Below are 20,730 nucleotides of genomic sequence, written 5' to 3'. Positions count from 1 at the left end.
TTGACTGGGCTGGGTCCGCAGATCAGTCGTATAACAAAAAGCTCGGACTTCAGAAGAAGCGCACCAGACCTCATGTGAAATGCGCGAAGAGTGTGTTTCGTTTGAACGACCGAGCTCGGGAGAATGAATTAACCTTATGAGGTAACCTTAATGCACACTATCCTGCGCATTCTCTATAGTCTGCAGATGTGAGCTGCGGCTTTCTGAGATTACCATAATATGCAAGAGCAACAACTCGTTAGCGAGACAGTTATTGCAGGCCACGTTGTATCAGTTATGTCACATATCGAAAATCAGATGCAGCTGTTTGATGGGTGAGTGCAACGTGTGCTTGCCAACATTGATGCTCGCATACGCAGATAGTTGGAATCTGGTGACACATTATTTCAAATAAGCATAATAACTTAGGCGCCCGACCGTTCTGATCGCTTTACCTTTTTTTGCGAGTCTTAGTTTTTCAAGGTTATTCTACCGTAACCCTTTGAAATAACGAATACGGCCAACAACAAGCCTTACCCGACTACACTACTCTGGTGCTCTGAGCCATACAAATCTGTCGGCACCCATCGTTAAACCCCTTTGACACCTGAAGGAGTATTAATATTCCGTAGTCTGGCAGTGAGCTGTTCGTGCAGACTGCCCGTATAAGCGGTCACCTGTGCACTGCTTTTGTCCAACGTTCTGTGAAATGCATCGGACAGTTAGCCGTGAAACCAGGATAGCTCATCAGGTACATTTCTTGCACTCCACGGTGCCGTCTTCATGGCTTTTGCAGCTAAAGTTGTTATGGGAGCACATTTTGGGTCTCGCGCAGTGCCGTAGCTGCCTTCCGCCACCGCCGGTGTCCGTAACGACATCGCGCGAAATTAGAAAAACAAATTTAGTACCAAGCAATCACACAGTGGAGCTTGAACCCGGCTCCGGTGGGTACCAGCGCAGTATTCTAACTGTAAGCCACGCCGGTGCTTTGAAGTAGTTGGCAAGCTTGCATTTGGCGGGCTTGATTTCGGCAAAGGAATCCTGGTATTATGACTTATAAAGCGTTTTAAAACAGCGAAAAAAGAAGCAGCATGGCACAATGCGAATAGCGTAACGAGTGGGTCGTCCAATGCTCGAACCATTTAAAGCAGCTTGTTTTAAATAGAGAGCATTCCTTAGCAATCTGCGGCGACTTTGAACGTATCTATCTATCTATCTATCTATCTATCTATCTATCTATCTATCTATCTATCTATCTATCTATCTATCTATCTATCTATCTATCTATCTATCTATCTATCTATCTATCTATCTATCTATCTATCTATCTATCTATCTATCTATCTATCTATCTATCTATCTATCTATCTATCTATCTATCTATCTATCTATCTATCTATCTATCTATCTATCTATCAGGCCACCTACGACTTTTAGCCCTCCTGTCTATTTGGATAGTGATATCAATACCAAAATTGGTATAGCATAACATGTTTGTATGATAAACATATTTGACTAGTCAAAACATGAAAATCATGACATGTGTATCATCAGTATCATGATTTACATTTCAAGGTCCTGCTGCTCTTGAGGTGGTTTAGTCACATGACATGTTGCAAAAGTGGTATGGTACGGCATGATTGCAAGTCGAACACAAGTGACAAACCCTAATATCAAAATCATGACATGCGTGTCATGTAACAACATGACTACATGCCACGCTCATGATGCGCTCACGGCTATTTCGCTACCATCGCATATACCAAATTCGGTATACAGTACGCTAATGGATGACCAAGGTATGTGACTGGTACAAACATGATAATCATGAGATTCGTGTCATTTAACATGACTACATGCCACGCTCAAGATGCGCTGTCGGCCATTTCTCTAGCTTCATTTATACCAAATTTGCTACTGCGGGACGTGAATAGATGAAGAAGGTATGATACTGGTGCAAACATGGTAAACATGATAGCCGTGTCATATAACAACAAGGCTACATGCTACGCTCATGATGCGCTCGCGGCTGTTTCGCTAGCTTCACATGCACTAAAATTGGTATTACGTGACGGAAATGGACGACATAGGTAAATGACTCATTCAAACATGATAATCACGACATGCGTGTCATGTAACAACATGACTACATGCCACACTGACAATGCGCTCATGGCCGTTTCACTAGCTTCACAAATGCCAAATTTGGTATTAGGTGACACCAATCGATGACGAAGGTATGTGACTGGTGCAAACACGATAATCGTGAGATGCGTGTCATGTGAGAACATGACTACCTGCCACCGTGAAGGTGCCAATACATTTCGACGAGACGCGGTGCGCGTGCTCGCCGGCGTTCAAGTCGTCGCGTCACGCTAGCGTTGCCACGCCTGGCGCCGGTCCTGCCATATACGCGCAGGTGCGCGCCGCGCTGCGTCGGCGTTGCTTTGACGCATGCGCGTTTCAGCGCGTCCGGCGTCCCTCCGTCACGAAAAGAGGGAGCGCATCGGTGTGAAATGCAGCATTTTGCATTTCGCGCCAGTTGCTATCGGGCCATGCCGACGGACGCTGGTTGCTCCTGGCGTCAGACTATAGAGGGCTGGCGTTTTGCTAACGTTGCGTCGCTGCGGCCAGCGCCCGCGCGCGTCAATGCTAGAGTGGAGTATAATGGGCCCTTCATGATGCGCTCGCGAAAATTTTGCTGGCTCCACATATACAAAATTTGGTGTCACGTGACATCAATGGATGACGAAATATATGACTAGTGCAAACATGATAATCCTGACACGCGTCAGTGTCCTAAAAGGGGCACAAATAATATACAGCCACACAATAACTTGAAAATCAGTTGTAATTATTCAACTGCTCAAAATTGCTCGTATGTATCATATTGAAATATGATCTTATTTGCAGCTCTAACTTGACATTGACGCCGCGCATGAAACAACTAATACAACTGTTTATTTTTACCAGGATATATAAATGTGATTGCCTGCTAACGTGCGTATTTTCACGCTCGCAGTTGTGACTACCTCCATAAAAGTTTGTGATGATCCCCAATGATACCTGCATCAGTTATTGCGATTTCCGCAGCGATCTCTTTGTGGTTCATACAACGCCGTCTTCTGCTGTCTCTTAAGTATGCTTGGGCAGTTTGGCTCATATATTACTTTTCCATGCTTTTCGTACTTCAGGTATTCTTCGAGGCACGTTGCCGGAGGTCGAAGTATAACATAAGCGCCCCTGATTCGTAGGTCATACGTATGATGCCTACCTGTGAAAGAGAAAAAAAGTAGGTAATGCTTTAGTAAGAACACCTGCTTCTGTTGTGTAAACTTTACTGCCTTGAACTTTCAGGATAATGCTTGTACAGGAAATATATTTGGAAATTAAATAGCACAAGAATAGTGGGAAAGGCCAGCGTAGGGGCTAGTTGGTTGTACATGGTTGACACTCGCGATGCGCTGAATTGCACACACACACACAAACACACACACACACACACACACACACACACACTCGCGCGCGCGCACACACACACACGCACACGCACACACACAGACACACAAACACTGACACACACACGCACACACACACACACAGACACCCCCCCCCCACACACACACACTCAAAGACATACATGAGGCACAGGTAGGACACACATGAGTGTGAACAACTGTTTATTCGATAAAAACGCCAGTATAGGTAGGGTGAAAGGGAAAACAAAGAAAGCATGAACCAGCGCTCTGCCCACGTCAAGGGAGAAAGCGTCTGCGTGTTGTCATCAAATTGTGCATTGTCAGCTATCTCAATTTTCCATGTAAGAAGAAAATTTGTCGTCAGACAAATGTATAGATGGTGCATACACACCGGTCTTCGCCAAGCATGCGCATCATAAAAGCTTCAATAATTTTTCTTTCTTTCGTATCTTCTATTATCGCATGTCCTTTCACCCTATACAGAATTGTCATGTTTCCATCGAGTAAAGTGTTGTTAGTTTGCGCTCGTATGTGTCCTACCTTTGCCTTCCATGTGTCTTTTTTTAGTGCAATTTAGCGCGTCGCGAGTGTCAAGCACAATAACGTGTTACCAATAATAGTAGTGTTCTGACCTTAAGCCTAGTATAAAGATAAGCTAAAGTTCAATAATGAACAACCTAAGGGTATATTGATTGTTCTATCATTGTCGCAATCCTTGCGTGCTGAATTGACATTATCAATGTCACCATTTCTTCTTTAAGAACTCTCGTCGACGGTATACAAATTAGGCTGAAAGATTACAGAAAGCGTTAATATAAATCAATGGCTTGCCTAGATGTTACAACACAAATAAGCATAAAAATTTGTCTGAATAACATCCGTAACAATAATATCGTTCTTTGGTACATAAAATGCCACATATTATTGTTGTGTTTTTCTGCAAGAACAGAGGCACACTGCAGAGATCCCAACGCAAATCAGTGAACAGTCATAACTTATATTTGCACTTTTGAATAAAATTTGTATTCTAAAGTTCTGGGTAACTCTTTATGCATGATTAAATATTTTGTAGTGTGCGCTAGTTCGCTTTGGGTAAACGTTCTGCAGGATAGCGTTGTGGTTGGTGCGGGCTTTACGGCAGCGAACATTCCACGTGACGCAGCGATTTTTTTGTGTCGACAGGCACTTTTATAGTTATTCGGAAGATCTTATCTGCCTATCTTTCAGTGCACAATGCTCATTGGGAGTCTCAAAACTGTGTTTTGCAAAGACCTGGCGGAGAAATCTTCCAAATGTGTTTCTGGTAGTTTGGCCAATACACCTTTCACGAATAGTTCTATGGGCCCGTTCAAAATCTTGTTTGGGCTGCACTGAATACGTGATACGCCATTAAAATACACTGTAGAGAATGTGACGTCAGCTTTTGTATTACCTCGCACAGCCTTGGATGGCGGCATTCTTCTCTCTTGTGAAAAGGTGTATGGACAAAGAACACAGGTGTTGGATGAATCAACGAATGCCATGAGTATGCCCTTTTGTAACGGGGTGGTGACACACATGCCACCAGGCTAGACACAGAAAACAAAATCCCACCACTACAAATAATGGTCAACAAAAAGCACAGCATCATGCTGGGGAGACTTTCGAGTGATACCAACATGCAGCGTGCACTCTTGCATAGTCTTTATCTAACATTGCATGAATATCTCCACCTATTTTGTGGCGTACCCAACCTTAGCACACGTTATCCTCGCCTCCGAATGCAATACACACAACAGACACATCGCCTTCACCGAATGCCTGCGACGCTGGTTAAGCAAACGAACACCGTATTGAAACGTGGGAGGCCAAGCTCGCTTCAGAGGACGCGTGCCAACAACGGCGTCTTGAAGCCAGGGACTAGGAGGGAGTGAAAGCCAGATGGTTCCTGGAATGAGACCTCCCACCTAGGGTAGAAGCGTGACCTGAGCCGCTATATTGTTTTGTTAAATAAACGTTTGTTTCTCATCCTCTGCCACCAACCACTTTTTGAAATTTTGTTGGTCTATTGCCTTGAGTAATTTGATTGTGTTACCCACTATATATAACCAAAGTGAATTCACATTCCAATTTCGTGCTTATTTATAGCAGAATGTTGATATTTGGTCATTGCACTTAGCGCCGCGTATCTGAACTAAAAGAAAAGAACTGAACAGTGTGAAATCTGGCTTCTGTGCAAAGCTTGTTGCGGAACGAGGAACAATTAGTAAGTGTTAAACAATAGTTTAGCTTAACATTGCAACAAGATAGCCAGTTTGTCTAGTTGGAATATAGTAGTGAAGGAAAGCGCAATCAGAAGGTGAGAGGACAGCCAGTGCCAGCACAGTGTACTTTCCTGTCTCTTTTCTGTTTGCTCTGACCTTCATAAGTAACTTAGTCTTGCGCCTGCGCGTTTAACACCCCACCAGAGAGCTGTGAATTTTTCTTTGCTATTCGGACGTGCCATCGAGTTATGATTGTGCTTGTGGGGACGCTGGCCAAGGCGATGGGCAAAACGAAAGCAAACGTGACAGCTCACCACGATATGACAAAACGGCTCAATCTAAAGTACTGTTCCGTTGCAAATTTCCACGAACGGGAAGGGTTGAAAAACAACGGTTTCTTTTGCCGACGTCCATAGCTGTTGTATGAAGCAGGAAATCTAAAACATTGAGTACGAGTTGTTCGACGTGTGCATTAGTGAATTGCTCGAATGATCTACACACAGACGATTGAGACATTGCGATAATGTCATTCTGCTGTCAGTCTTTTGCTACCATTTTTTTATAAAAACACGGTAGCGTAGGCTGCTGAGCTCAACAAAGTCTTTGACCAAGGTGCGTACAATGTCATGCGGTGTTCGCAGTGCAGGCACAATTAGCACACTTGCTAAAAGATCACACACACTGGGTGGGACCTCCCATATACTGAATTAGAAGTTACAACAAAGTGTCTTGCTCATAAATTTTTACGTGTTAGTGTACAGGTTTTAATTAGTTATTGTGAACGCGTACGTCTTATTAGCAAATCACAAAATGTTTTTGATCACCCTTTTCATATTTGTTTGGCGTTCAGTCGTAACCCACACAGACTGACACGCACGTATACAGTTTTGCAGAATACACAAATGGAAGACAACAGTCAAAAGAACATTCGAAGATCCATAGTAACAGAATACCCTGATTAGGAACTAAGACCTGAAAGTGTGGCTTGTGTAGTGGGTGACTGGCTTTTAACTTCGAAATCATTCAGACAATCACATGTTCCAACACCCGTTGGCAATGTACTCTTATACCCCGTATTATTACTGCAATGTTTCATGTTGTATTGAGAACCATGTCTAGCAGACGCGTGTGTTTGTAAAGCATGAAAGTTACTTTCACTCCATTTTCAAGCAGATGAAGTTACTTTCACTACATTTACAAGTGCATGCGTGGCTGTGTCGGAGAACACTTGGTTTCCATGCAAATGAACCATGTTTGATCCACGATCAAACGCAGAAAACTTTTATTTTATTCTCATATTTCTCAATTTTTGAGGGACTCACAAGGTCTATCACTACCAATGACGCTGAGGCCGACACCTATGCCGAAATTTCGGCGAAAGGAGCTCTGTAACGCTATCGCGTTGAAAGCGCAGTGATGACTTGCTCTGGTAAAATGAGTTTTGCGCCAATGATAGTAAGATGCATAGCTAACTAAGATTTTTGTCTTTTACTTTAAGCGTATAATCAATTTGTTTGCGTGTAGACGCCTATAAACGGATGTCGTCAGGGCTGTCTCGTACTCGGTTTCGTACGATGCTCGCCTGTGATGGCGAATGGCAGTATGACGAAGCGACCAGCCCTTTCTTTGCAATCAGCCCACAGCTCACTTGGCTGCGCTTTCTGCTTTTCTGGAACGTGGACTGGCGGACGCAGCCTTCCAGGTTTTTGATTTTTAAGAAACTGTGTCTCAAAAGCAACAAAAGACGAGGCCCTGTGGTTGCCTATGTACATTAGCATGCACAGGGCTTCACTTGTAATATCAAGTTTGCGCCTTGACTGCTGCGAAAACACTGGGGGTGGTTTTTTCTGCAGTCAAGTGTTGTTTGTACAGATGAAGCCTTTCGTAATAGTGGAATGAATGAGATGATCCAACTCGCAGAACCAGCAATGTTGTCGCAGTCCTTAGACTTGAAATACTAGCTGCGAAAAGTTTTCTCCTGTGGAACCTACGTTGTTCTGTGTCATCTGCAAACTCACTTCAGACTAACTCCAGCCCTAATGTTATAAGCGAACGTGTGAAGGGATGAAAATCTCCAAAAAAATTTGTGCTTTTGCAAAATAAAATTGAGATAGGTAAATAGTTTGTACACATGTAATATATTCAACATAAAATGTGGGGTTGAACGTGTTGCAAAAAGTGATGTGAACGTATTGCAAGCAGGTTGTGCGCGCTATGAAAATTAAAAACCAACCGCAAACAGTGGTCGTGACCATAATCACTGCGCATCTGTAGTCGTCAGTCGCGAACAGCAGATCCTCTTGAAAGCTCATTCCCCTCCCTGTAACGGAAGATAAGAGATTTTGTTACTGAAACATGTTGCACACAATACCCATATTTTCTGGCGAAAGTTTTAAAAGCCGAATAGTTTTATCCCCTAAATGTCATCAATATTTATACCGCTGCTTTGAGAGGCAAATAAACCACTTGATAGGAAGTATTTCTTTATTTCAATAAATTTATTATGGCACAATTTTTCAACTAAAGTGGTTCTGGAGCCATTTCCGTCGTTCATGCCTGTGTGTTGTACCTTAGTCATTTACGGAAAGTAATAAATACTTACAAAAAGTTGTATTGATCAGATCAGTACGACGAATTCAAAGGTTTCAAAATAGGCTCCTCTTACACTGATTCACCACCTCTAGCAAAATGTTTTGGTATTTAAAGTGTCATGGTATATTACCTGCCAAATGTTCATTAGAGAATATGTGGCAACATTGCAAGCTCTGAAATGAAAGTCTGAAGAGTGAATTCAGGAGTGCAGGTGGATTCGCAAAATTTGGTCTCACTGTATAGAACAGGAGAAGGCTCATGATGAAGGCAGTGTAGGCTGTTGCATTGTTATCCATGTTTTCAATCCTCCAGCTATGTCAGGTCGGATGCCATAACCGTTCCTTTTAGCCTATTGATCAATCTCTCTAGGAATGTTAGGATGATTGTGCCTTAAGGTATCAATGCATTGCAACATGCCTTTAACAAAAAAAGCACAATAAGCATGGCGTTTACCATTGACTTGCTAATGGTAGCCTCTTGGGTGGAGGGTACGCCGACGTGTGTTATGCGGTTTTTTTATTTTTGTTTTAGGTTTTTTTTTCAAGCACTCAACTGTGGCCGTCTGTCGCATACGTTTAAAAGTTTTTCGTTTGTTTAACAGAAACGTTTTTGGTCATCTGTTAAAAATTTTGGGGAAAATCTTGGTGCACTCTTTTCATACTTGAAACTTTATTCATTATAATCTTGTTAGTGACATTTTCTTGAATTTTGAATGCCCGTGTCATCAGATGGAGACTCAAAATGCCGTCTTATTTGAGAATCTATCTCACACTTTGATCGTTTGTGGTCATTGACAGCAGTCAGGCGCGGCCTTCATCTCAGACGTCTTCTTGACCTTTTAAAAAACAATATTGATAACTGACTCATTTCACTTTCTTGGTATAGAGGCTGTTTTTTTAATATTAGACCCGAACAGTGGTGGGATGTTGTAGAAAATATAGTAATGAACCACTTAGCCCGAATGTGTTCATTTTCTTTACACTTTTAGATGGCCTGCGACTCCCGAAGAACCGTCGACATAAGTTGGTCTCTGGCAGTGGTAAGTTATCATTTTGAGCCATTTTGAGCACTATTATTTCTTCACAATTACATTACAATTACAAGAAATAACATCCCCTCTATGTTTCTTGTCTAATTGTCAATTAGCTATCATTACCACCAAGTGACTATGATATACCCCGACTCACTCGGATCCCCAAAAAGAGAAAACTCTACGACGTAAATTTTCTATTCAAGGGTTGGTTCTGGTCAATGGTGCAGACGTCGTATGCATTTTTCATTTTAAAACTGCTCCAATGTGGCGTAGCCAAGCTAAAATTTAAATAATGATGCAATCTGGGGGCCGAATTCAGTTATAGACTGCTCATTTCCTTCAAAATAGCTGGTTTGATACGAACACTCTTTCGTATAGTGCGTTAATTACATGCGCAGATATCCACTCCATAAGGTTAGCTTGTCGGGCACGCTCCTCATATATACCTTATCAAGTTCTTCTCGATAGTCATTCACATGGATACGGCATACACGTTTTTCCCCAAGCTCATTAACTGATCGCTGTTTGTAAAAAAGAGCCTTAGTTTGCGAATATTCTGTTGATTGCATGATAAAGTTCTCTGTAGCTATATATGTTGGTGCACCTCGCTCCTAAAATATTACAGGCAACTTGTTACGGCGGATAATGGCGAAGTTCCTCCGAGTCGGTACTAGGCCTGGATTACGTGAATTTTTTTCTCATGCAAGAACTGGCATGTTTTCAATACACTACCACCAATTGACATGTCATCAGCGCTTCTCTAAAAATAACAGTGAGAATCAAGGGTCTTTCGAGAGAGAGGGCTGAACTACGGTCCCAGAAGTCCACAAACGCCGGTCGTGGAAAGACGCAATCATGATATTTTTTAACATTCATGTACATATTAATAGTTACAAGCTTCATGCCGCTTTTGAAGCACTTACCTACTTAGAAACCATAGTTAAAGCATGTATATAGCCTAATGTTTGAAAATATCAAACGTTTGAAAAATATCGACTGATAATTTTGATAGTTGATATTTTCAAACATTTGGCAGAAACGTTTGAAAATATCGACTGATATATTTAAAACTTGACATGTTGATGGAAATTGAATTATAAAAAGGTAGAAGTGAGCTCTCCGACATACCTAAATTTATGACGTCCATATTCTTTTTGCGGTCTTTATCAAATATTCCTTTAAACATTCTAGACACCCTGTAAGATATGTAAATTACAAATATATAGGTATTCATTTTCAGTTTGATATGTCTAGAATATTACTTATATTTCTGGTTGTAGCAAGATCGTGTGAAGAGTACGGACTTCGTTTCCATTTCGTTAACCTTGTCCACTAAACATCTTATATTGGTGTTTCCAGATGTCGTGTGTGTCCATATGGGATCCTTCGTAGAAAAAAGCTGAAACAAAAAAATTGCAGACATAACAGTCAAAATAATACACTGAATAAACTCAATGTTTCCAAGGGTGAGTCTGAAGTAAAGCACTACTTTGGATTCTCTAATAACACTAGCGATCCCCTAATAACAAACAAATCACGATGCCCAGGTTAATGATACGGATAACATGAAGATAAGGCGAGATGTTCATACTGAGTTTACAGTAAACGTCGAAAGTTCCTTGTCTGAATTGTAAATGAACATGACAAGTGTGAAATGGTGATTTCGAAGAAGAAGATAGAGAGAGAAATAATCGCTGAGAGCACCACCACCGTCGCCAACCACCTGCAAAGGAACGAGCAAGGAACTCAGCGACATACTCCACAAAACCCTCTAACACAATGCACAGATATATGTTTGGACTCAGTCTTGACTTACAAAGTCTTACCTTAAAATTAAAATTTGTGCTCGTTTTTTATCTTGATTGCAATCTTTCATTTTCCATGCTGAATCCTTCATAGCCTTCACCAGCTCTTACCCAGAGGTGCAGCTTGAACTTCTGCGTCACGTCAGGCAGGCGGCAGCCGTTAGTGAAGCCCTGCACTTGGGGCGCCACCCATCAAGCTCATGACCCCTGTCTCAAACCCTTCCGAATTAAGTTTTTTTCCTTTCTTTTCTTCTTTGTCTTTTTATTCCATGTGCTTCGCTCCACTTTCTTGGGTATTAGCGTCTGGGCTGGCATGTTATTCGGTCCTCCTGATCCTTTTTGGTCCTTCTTTCAAATGTGAAGCATTTCTTGGGGAACTTCGGAGACATTGAGCTCATCAATTTGTCTATCTATCTAGCCGCTTACGTTTGGGTGCTTTCGTGGTCACCCCCTTGGCGTGAACCAAAACTAGGATGCGAGGATTAAGATGCTTTGATGATTATGACGCACTGGTCATAACATGAATTATGTCACGATTCTGTCAAGTACGCCGTCAAACACTTCCCGCCAGACAGTGGCACGTACCCACGGGGTGGTATGTGCCTCTGGTATGCGGGTATGTGCCACAGGTGGTTGGCACTTACTATCTACCGAGGAACGACGAAAACACACAAAGGCAGTTTCAACGCGTGAGTGTTAAGCAATACCCGACATCGATAGCGTCGACCTAACGAAAGCATATCATAAATTTCAGTATTAAAAAAAACTCACATTGGCAGCGTTAACGCCACGACGATTGCAAATAATAAATTTCAGGGTCCCAGCAGGAATCTAATGCAGACATTCTGCGTGGCAGTCGAGCATTCTCCCACAGAACTACACCAGGCCTCGGAACTACTTCTTACATAGACGCTAATCTTCATGAAACGTCAATATTGTGGTTGCAGTGCTGCCAACCCAATTTTATAACCATTACGTATGTACTCCCTTGATACAGCCGTCACGTCAGGTTAACGTCAATTGTGGTTAAGTGCTATACGCTGAAGTTGATTTCTGTAGCACTGTTCTGGGCCAGCATGTTCGCGAGCATCAGTGCTCCATATGAGCTTATGGTGTTGCTAATACGCATGTTCCAGTTGACATCCTTGCGCTAGTGCAAACTACTGGTTACATAAACATCTGCAACTCTTCAACTTACGTCTGTGCGTGCAACACTTGTACATATATTTGGCGTCATTTCATGACGTGTTGCTCAGCAAAAAGAAAAATTTCAACACGGTCACCTTCTCTCCGCATGCTTTCGTAGAAAGTCAGCAATTCTCAGAATGAAGACCTAGAACAGTCTTGTAGCTCTATAGTTTCTCCGACAGAAATTGAAAAAAGAATTGCCAAAGCAGTACAGACCACTACACGTGTTGTCTCAACATCTAATTCCAGGGAGCTGGTTGATGTGGTATACAAAAAGCTGCGGGCAGTTCATCGTCGAGATGAACGCAAATACAGGTGGACGAAATCGATCACAGACTTGAGGACCTCTCGAAACGTGCAAAAGAAAACTTAGAGGTAGCAAGAAAAGCTTGGCCAGTAAAACTGGAAGTCATTTTGCATCACCCTGGACCCACGAAACCTAATGTATAAAATATGGCATGTCATATGATCTCTAGTATCTTCTCTTCAGCAAATGCTTCCTTTCCGTGCATCGGCCATCATACAAGCATGCAACGAGAAACAGATCGCAGAAGAATTTTGCATGCACCTATCTGGCTCTGCAACAACGGATGGCTCACTGCTTCGGAGCGCACCCCCTACGACAGACGTCTGTCTCGACCATACCTTCACGCTGCAAGAGCTTCGTGTGGCTATGTCCACTTCGCAACGCTACAGTGCACCTCGGCCTGATGAAATAACTCGTGCTACTCTGCACCACCTTGGTCCTCGGGCAACCTAAGAACCGCTGTCTTTGTACAACCTTGCTTGGGCAACTGGAACTTTACCGGCACACTGGAAAACTAGCACGAGGCATTGCTATAACCAGGCGAGCTTCCCCGTGATATGCTGTTCTGCAGACATGTGGCGCTAGCAAGTTCTGTAGGAAAACTCATGAAAGGAAAGGCTCTGATGCGCTTGGAATGGTTCCTAGAAAATCAAAGAGTATACCCAGACGTCATGACTGGCTTCCGGAAGGAAAGGTCATCAATTGGCAGTGTGATTGACTTGGTAGCAACCGTTGAACATCATAGACGGCTGCAGTATTTTTTTATATCAAAGGTGCATTCGACAATGTTTTTCATCACGCCATTTTAAATGCTCTTGAAGTTTATAGCAATGGTGGCCGCATGCATCAATGAATAGCCAGCTATCTTCAAGAACGAACTATATTCATGGCCACTGCCAACGGTGACACAAATAAGCATCCCGTCTATCGTGGCGCGTCTCAAGGTGGAGTCCTGAGCCCAACTATATTTTTGATTGTACTTGTTGGCCTCGTTAAAAATCTCAGTAAACTAGGAGGCGAAATCTCAGTGCCTGTGTACGCAGATGACATTTGCATTTGGACCACAAGTCTAACACGTTTGCAAGTACAAAAGAAACTACAACGTGCAGTATCGACTACGTCTGCATACCTCAATACCTGCGGACTGCAGCTGTCACCGACGAAAAGTGCAACCCTGCCATTCACGAAAAGTTCATGGCTTGCTACCCCATAGTGATCAATGGGCACATAATAACTTCGGTAACTCATCACCAGTTCCTCGGAGTTATCATCGATGGTGATTTGCCTTGATCGAAGCACATCTCATCGCTAAGAAAAAAAACAGACAGCTATGTCCAGGTCATTTGATATATGTCTGAAAAATAATGGGGACCATCGGAATCATCTCTACTGCAGCTATACCAGGCACTTTTTATTGGATAACTTCGCTACAGTGCTCCTGTTCTCTCCCGTGCTCGCACAACGGCTGTCCGTACACTCGAAAGAGCTCAGGCGCGATCCCCAAGAATTTACCAAGAAGTACCTCGATGTACTTCTATATGTAGCACTATTGCAGAAGCACGTGCTTGTCCAGCTCGTGTTTATCTTCAACACGAACTACTACGAGTACATCTGAAGCTACTGACAAGGCAACGACACCATCCACTGGCAGACACTTTTAACACAAGAACCAATGCTGCATACTGAGAAGCTGTTATGTCGCACACAGATGCGCTGCCTTCAAATTATGCACCACATGTTATCCCCGACATACCACTCTGGACGATTCCTAAGCGGATCGTGCGACTTTCGATCGCAGGGATAACAAATAAGTCAAAAATACCAACTGCTGGTCCTAAGCATTTCACTTTGTCGTATATTGACTATATGTACGGATATGCGGTACGTATTTTTGCAGATGGCTTTGTCACGCAGACCTCCTCAGTAGCAGCTTTCACTGTGGCTCAATTGGGAATCACTCAAAGCTTCAAAATAGCACACTGGACATCATCTACTGCCAACGAGCTGACCGGCGTCCAACAAGCTGCGTGCTACATTTTACAGCAGAGTCCAGTGAAATGGACATTATTTTGCAACTGAAAGCTGGCACTACTGCTAGTTAGAAACTACATGAAACGAGACACTGCATACAGTCCTCCGTTGAGCGACATAATGAATATGTTGAATAAGGCATTTCAGTGCGGACCTACCATTGCGTTGCAATGAATTCCCAGTCACTGTGGCACTGCTGGGAATGAACAAGCTGATGCAGAAGCGAAAATTGCACACACTAGTGGCGAAGTGATATCAATTCACTTTCCCGATTAGACGTCAACGCCTTGCTGTCTAAAGGTATGAAGACATCTATGCAAGGACGATGGTATGATCTGGATTATCGCCACGAGCTCTTCACACGCTTCCCTCTTGTCGTGCTTTCCGTCTTCCGCTCGAAGGTGAGACCAAGAAACGCTACTACATAGACTGCGCTTGGGTGTTGCATACACGCGGCGATACTTATGCAAGATTGGACAAGACGAAAATCCTAGCTGCAACTTTTGTAACACGTCAGAGACTATTAATCACATCGTGTGTGCATTCCCTTTATACGCAGTTGAAAGACTGTCTTTTAAGCGCCCCACAGATGACCTGGACTGCCGAACCCTTTAAGAAAAGAAACTTTTGGGTGCTTAAGAACGTGTGGATCACGCCCAACACAGTTTAAAGGGCCTGCTCACAGTTTTAAGCAAGAAAGCAGTGAATTCCAGTCTTTAGAGCATTTATTAATGTATAGACTTTTGTGCGTGTACTACACCGATCAAGGTATTGTGTGCAGTGACTCATTGTGCTTTACCACAATCACTCCTCATCATACGATTCTAATTCTTTCCCATTTAATCTTGCCCCCGTGAAGAGTAGCAGGCCAGAAACAAACTTTCAATGCTGACCTCTCCTCCGTCTTCTCATGAAACACCTATTTCTTCTTTTTTTAAGGTTTAACAAACACTGCAAGTGAATACATTACATTACACTATACAACACCACGTGAAGACTATAATAAAGATTTCCCTATTTAAACAAACGTTTAACGTGTTATCCAGAGGAGAAAAAAGCCCACCATCCGTGCATGGGAGAGGACTATGAATAGTTAATTTTGAAGATTGACTAGCCTTCACGCACTAATAAATAATTTTGTGTTGTTTTTACTGTAACAGTAGAATAAATTCTTTTAATAATTGTGGGATGCCGTGTCGAATGAAGGACTCATTCTAACATAAAACATCATCCTTATCATCAGCCTGACTACGTCCACTGCAGGAAGAAGGCCTCTCCTATGTTCCGCCAGTCAACACAGTCCTGTACTTGCTGATGCCAATTTATATCCGCAAACTTCCTAATCTCATCTGCCCACATACCCTCCTGTCTCCTCCTGACCCGCTTGCCTTCTCTAAGAATCCAGTTAGTTACTCTTAATGACCCGTGGTTATCCTGTCTACGTGTTACAAGCCCGGCCCATATCCGTGTCCTCTTCTTGATTTCATTTATAATATTCTTAACCCCGGTTTGTTCGCTAATCCACTCTGCTCTCTTCTTCTCTCTTAAGGTTATGCCTACCAATTTCCTTTCCGTTGATCGCTGCGTCGTCCTCAATCTAAGCTGAACTCTCTTTGTAAGTCTTCAGGTTTCTGCTTCATAGCTAAGTACCGGCAAGAGGCAGCTGTTATATATCTTCTTTTTGAGGGATGGTGGGGATCTACCTGTCATGATTTGAGAGTGCTTGCTAAATGTGCGTCACCCCATTCTTATTCTTCTAGTTACTTCAGTCTCGTGGTTCGAATCCACGTTTATTACCTGTCCTTAGTAGACATGGACTTTTACAACTTCAAGTTCATCATTACCTATCTCGAAGTGCTGTTCTCTTCCGAGGTTGTGCATGACTTTCCTTTTCCGCACATTAATTTTAAGACCTACATTTTTGCTCTCCTTGCTTAACTCCATAATGATGAATTGCAATTCGTCCCCTGAGTCACTCAGCAATGCAATGTCATCGACGAAGCGCAGGTTACTAAAGTACTCTCTATAACACATCTTATGCCTAACTGTTCCCATTTTAGGCCTCTGAATAACTCTGTAAGCACGCGGTAAATAGCATTGCGGAGATTTTATCTCTCTGCTTTTTGCCCTTCTTGATTGCTACTCTCTTGTTTTTTTTAGGAAGCACTATGGTAGAAGTTGATCCTCTGTACGTTTCTTCTAGGATGGTTATATATGCTTTGTAGACGCCCCGATACCGCTGTCTCTGCATGACTGCTGATATTTCTACTGAATCAAACGCCTTTTCGCAATCTATGGAGACTATGTATAGTGGTTGGCTATATTCTGAGCATTTCTCTATTACCTGATTGAACATGAGAATGTGGTCAATTGTTGAGTAGCCTGTTCAAAATCCTGCTTGTTTCTTTTGTTGATTGAATTCTAATGTCGTTTTAATTCTGTTAGCAAACACCTTTGTAAATACCTTGTTTACTACGGAGAGCAAGCTCATTGGCCTGTAATTCAAGTCCTTGTGATCTCCTTTCTTATGTATTAGGATGATGTTAGCATTCTTCCAAGATTCTGGTACTCCTCCCGTCAGGAGACCCCTCGTAAACAGGGTCGCTAGTTCTAACACAATCTGTCCGCGATCTTTTAGCAGATCTGATGTTACCTGACCTTCACCAGCAGCTTTGCCTCTTTGCTTGATCATCAAGGCTTTTCTGACTTCTTCTGTCATTACTGATGGGGTCTCATCTCGGTTACTGCTAGTTCTTATAATAACGTCGTGGTTGTGCTGGCTACTGTACAGATCTTTGTAAAACTTTTCTGCTAAGTTTACTATCCTCTCCATAATAGTAGTTGCTTTGCCTTCGTTGTCCCTTAGAGCATACATCTGGTTTTTGCCTATCCCAAGATTTCTCTTCGCTGCTTGAGCGCTTCCTCCATTTTTCGGAGTGTGTTCATTTTCCTCATGGTATACCTTCTTACATCGAATATCTTATGCTTATTAATCAACTTAGAAAGCTCTCCCAACTCTATTTTGTCTGTGGTACTTGAGGATTTCATGCTTTGACGCTTTTTTATAGAATTCTTTGTTTTCTGGGACAGCTTCCCAGTGTCCTGTCGAACTACAGTACCTCTAACTTCCACGGCACACTCCGTAATGGTACTTAACAGATTATCATTCATTGCGTCAACGCTAAGGCTGTTATCTTCGATATGAGCCGAGTACCTCTTCTGAAGCGAGACTCTGAATTCCTGTACATTCCGTCTCAGTTCTAGGTCATTAATTGGCTTCTTCCGTATTCGTTTACGTCGTTCCTTCTTCAAGTCTAGGCGAATTCGGGACCGTACCATTCTATGGCCACGGCATTGTACCTTGCCAAGCACTTCCACATCCTGGACGATGCGTGGTTGTGCACTCAGTATAATGTCAATTTCCCGATGCATTCGACAGTGGACACGTTGGCGTCATTCAAACTACATCCGTCGGTGCTTGCTTTTGAAATATACCGTTCTCATCAGCAGTTGGTCAGAACCTGTGGGCGCTGCGAACGACGCAAAAGCTGTAAATATGCATTATGATGACATCCTCTATCAATTATCCTTCCCCGTAAGATCGAACCTACTTTCATGTTTTCTCATGTGAGTCCTTAGCAAAAGCGCATTGCCGTTGCCACAGACTATTCGACTGTCATGGTAATCACACGGGTTCTCCCGATGTGGGGCGCCACCATTATCGCCACTTTTCTATCTAACGATGGGATCACATATACCTTCTTTTCGCGGAGCTTCTCACAGATTATGGCTGCTACTTTTTGGCGAGATATTGTCTGTCTTCAGCGTTCGACATGCTTTCATCAACACTTGATGGGTCATGTAACTCACCCGAGAACTGGCTACCCCTAGCACCTCAATAGTAAGCTCCTCAACATGCATGCTGACTATATAGTTCTCTCTAGATTGGAGTTCGTATAACCCACAGATATCCGAGGACCATTGAACTTCGATTAGTCAAATAATCTATTGACGGCACGTCGCGACGCACTCGCTCTTTCCAAAATGTCGCTTCTATAAGATGCGAACCCAGATTACTAAAATGTGATTGTTGTCTTTTGTGGCCGCAAACGAGCACTCATCTTCCCCTGCACTTTTTCAGTAGCTTCTGAGACTATCCATGAAGCCACTCATATTGCGAAATCAGAGATGGCTACATTAGTCCTAAATTTGTGCTCTTTCCTTCGTCTGTTCCTGGACACTTAAGACATTGCCTTAAACTCTTGCCCCAAAACTTTCGCCCTTTTCGCTTCGTCCTTCATGTTACTGACCTGGAACACCCTGAAGCGTTCTTGATTATTACATCAGTTTGTACGTCACCCAGTATTATACTTCTGCGCTTTAGATATGCAGGTCTTATCACTCATTTTTGCCTTGCACTTTTCAACAAGGACCGGCACAGTGCTTTAGCGGGCAAGCATGACTGTTAGCGTTTTCGGATTATGCGTAGTCAATTTTCCGATGCAACCTTTATAAACAAGACTGTTAACTTTTTTTTCACTCTAACATTGTTACCACAAATGAGGTGGTAAGCTGTGTTAATGCCGGCAACGTGAATACGCTCATTATGCAACTCGACTAATAAACCCATCCAGTACTTGTTGGAATATTGACGAAGCTTATATATCACAAAGTTCATGTTTAGAACAGTGGGATGGTTCTACACGACACCTAAGTAATTGTTCTGGCCACAATAATGCAACATGCTAATCATGAATTATTGTGAATCATGTTTGAAAATTGACTTAAAAGCGTAAACAAACAATATACAGTAAATACATGAACGATAATCATAAAAAACCTACCTTTTTCATGCTGTGAGCCTTCCTTGGGAAAGGCCAAGAATTCCCTTCTATTAGCGTCAAACAACCGCAATAAACAAAAATTTTAACTACCAGCGTCTCCACCATGTTCTTTGCGCTAGCGTCGTTTTAGAGCTTACGCTGGACACAAAGTGGAAGCCACATAAGTGGTAAAATTAAGCCTATTGAAATTACAATGAGCCAGATTCTAAGCAGCATCGTTCATAGGTGACTACAGCAAGTGTTTTTAATGGACTCCGCACATCGCAAGCTGACACGCGATTGTTTTCTTCACTGTGAAATTCTAAGACTATATGCGCAACAATGTAAGCAGGTTGTCCGATTCTCAAAGAAGTTGGATGAACAATATTGCTGCTACAAAAGCTTTCACGCCACATCGCACTCCTTTCGTATTCAGACTTGCATTACAATCTCGGGAGCTTTCTTGGTAATCACTGGCTCAGCACCAATTGCATGCTGGATGGAGCCTTGACGAGTTTTCGCGAAGTTTTCTGAAAAAAAGAAAGCGGAGCTTTTAATTGTAGCGTCAGGATCGCACCGACAGCAGTGTGAGCGCACGAATGAGTATTAGACGCGAAAGCTTCAAATAGCTACTTTTGCAGCACTTCCGGCATTGACGTCGGTGTCGGTGCCGTTCGTTGTGAGTGAAAAGATATAAGCTTGCCCATGATTAAAAACTCAAAGAGTAGAAATAAAACGAATAAAAAAAATTGGCCCCGTATCTGCATGTAATCTGCAAATGTCGTCGAAAGAAGATAGTCTTGCGTGTGGAGAGAGTGAACAATTAATTTGATGTTCTGCGCAAGGAAATCGGTGAATGGTATTTGAAAGGCGCTGCGTTAGAGTGCCTCGAGTGTGCAGCGGAGGCAAACGAGCGCATCAAGTCACGTCAAACGTGAGACATGAGCACCACCTGGCAGTCTTCTTGCAAAACGAAGCACATTGCTCTGAGACGAGTGTGCGCGCCCGTTTCAGAGGTGATAAGGTGAGGAACGCAAGGCGATGGATAGGTGCCATCACCATCGCGTCTTAGCAAAGCGTTGGAAACTTCCACATTCACGTATAAGCGTGCGTGGTCAGCGCAGCGTGATTAGCGCTACAGTCCTTAAAATTACTTCTATATGCATTTTCTAGTAAACGATGCACATACAGAATACATACTCGTTATGGTGCCCCAGACTTGCGCAATAATTTTTAATAACTGACAATTG

General features: G+C 42.8%; 1 protein-coding gene across 1 annotated transcript; it reads right to left on the bottom strand.

The window, feature by feature from the left end:
* Nucleotides 1-2,920: 2,920 nt before the first annotated feature.
* On the bottom strand, nt 2,921-19,693 carry LOC119167992 (uncharacterized). The gene is made up of 5 exons (XM_037419443.2): nt 19,502-19,693; nt 10,589-10,725; nt 10,455-10,522; nt 7,935-8,021; nt 2,921-3,253 (listed from the first exon to the last, which is right to left on the bottom strand). The coding sequence occupies exons 1-5, from the start codon at nt 19,604-19,606 to the stop codon at nt 3,051-3,053; spliced, it is 600 nt and encodes a 199-aa protein (XP_037275340.1). The 5' UTR covers nt 19,607-19,693; the 3' UTR covers nt 2,921-3,050.
* Nucleotides 19,694-20,730: the final 1,037 nt, after the last annotated feature.

The sequence above is a fragment of the Rhipicephalus microplus genome, unplaced genomic scaffold (assembly GCF_043290135.1).
Source record: "Rhipicephalus microplus isolate Deutch F79 unplaced genomic scaffold, USDA_Rmic scaffold_42, whole genome shotgun sequence".
NCBI classification, from domain to species: Eukaryota; Metazoa; Arthropoda; class Arachnida; order Ixodida; family Ixodidae; genus Rhipicephalus; species Rhipicephalus microplus.
Note: the sequence above shows the minus strand (reverse complement) of the source record. Positions and strands in the feature narration are given on the sequence as shown.

Excerpts from the sequence above, each read along its gene's own strand:
- LOC119167992 (XM_037419443.2), bottom strand. The coding sequence starts at position 19,606 with ATGGTGGAGACGCTGGTAGTTAAAATTTTTGTTTATTGCGGTTGTTTG. Across the intron at positions 10,523-10,588 it reads TGCTACAACCAGAAATATAA|GGTGTCTAGAATGTTTAAAG; the intron begins GTAATATTCTAG and ends CATATCTTACAG. Across the intron at positions 8,022-10,454 it reads TATGGACGTCATAAATTTAG|GGAGGGGAATGAGCTTTCAA; the intron begins GTATGTCGGAGA and ends CTTCCGTTACAG.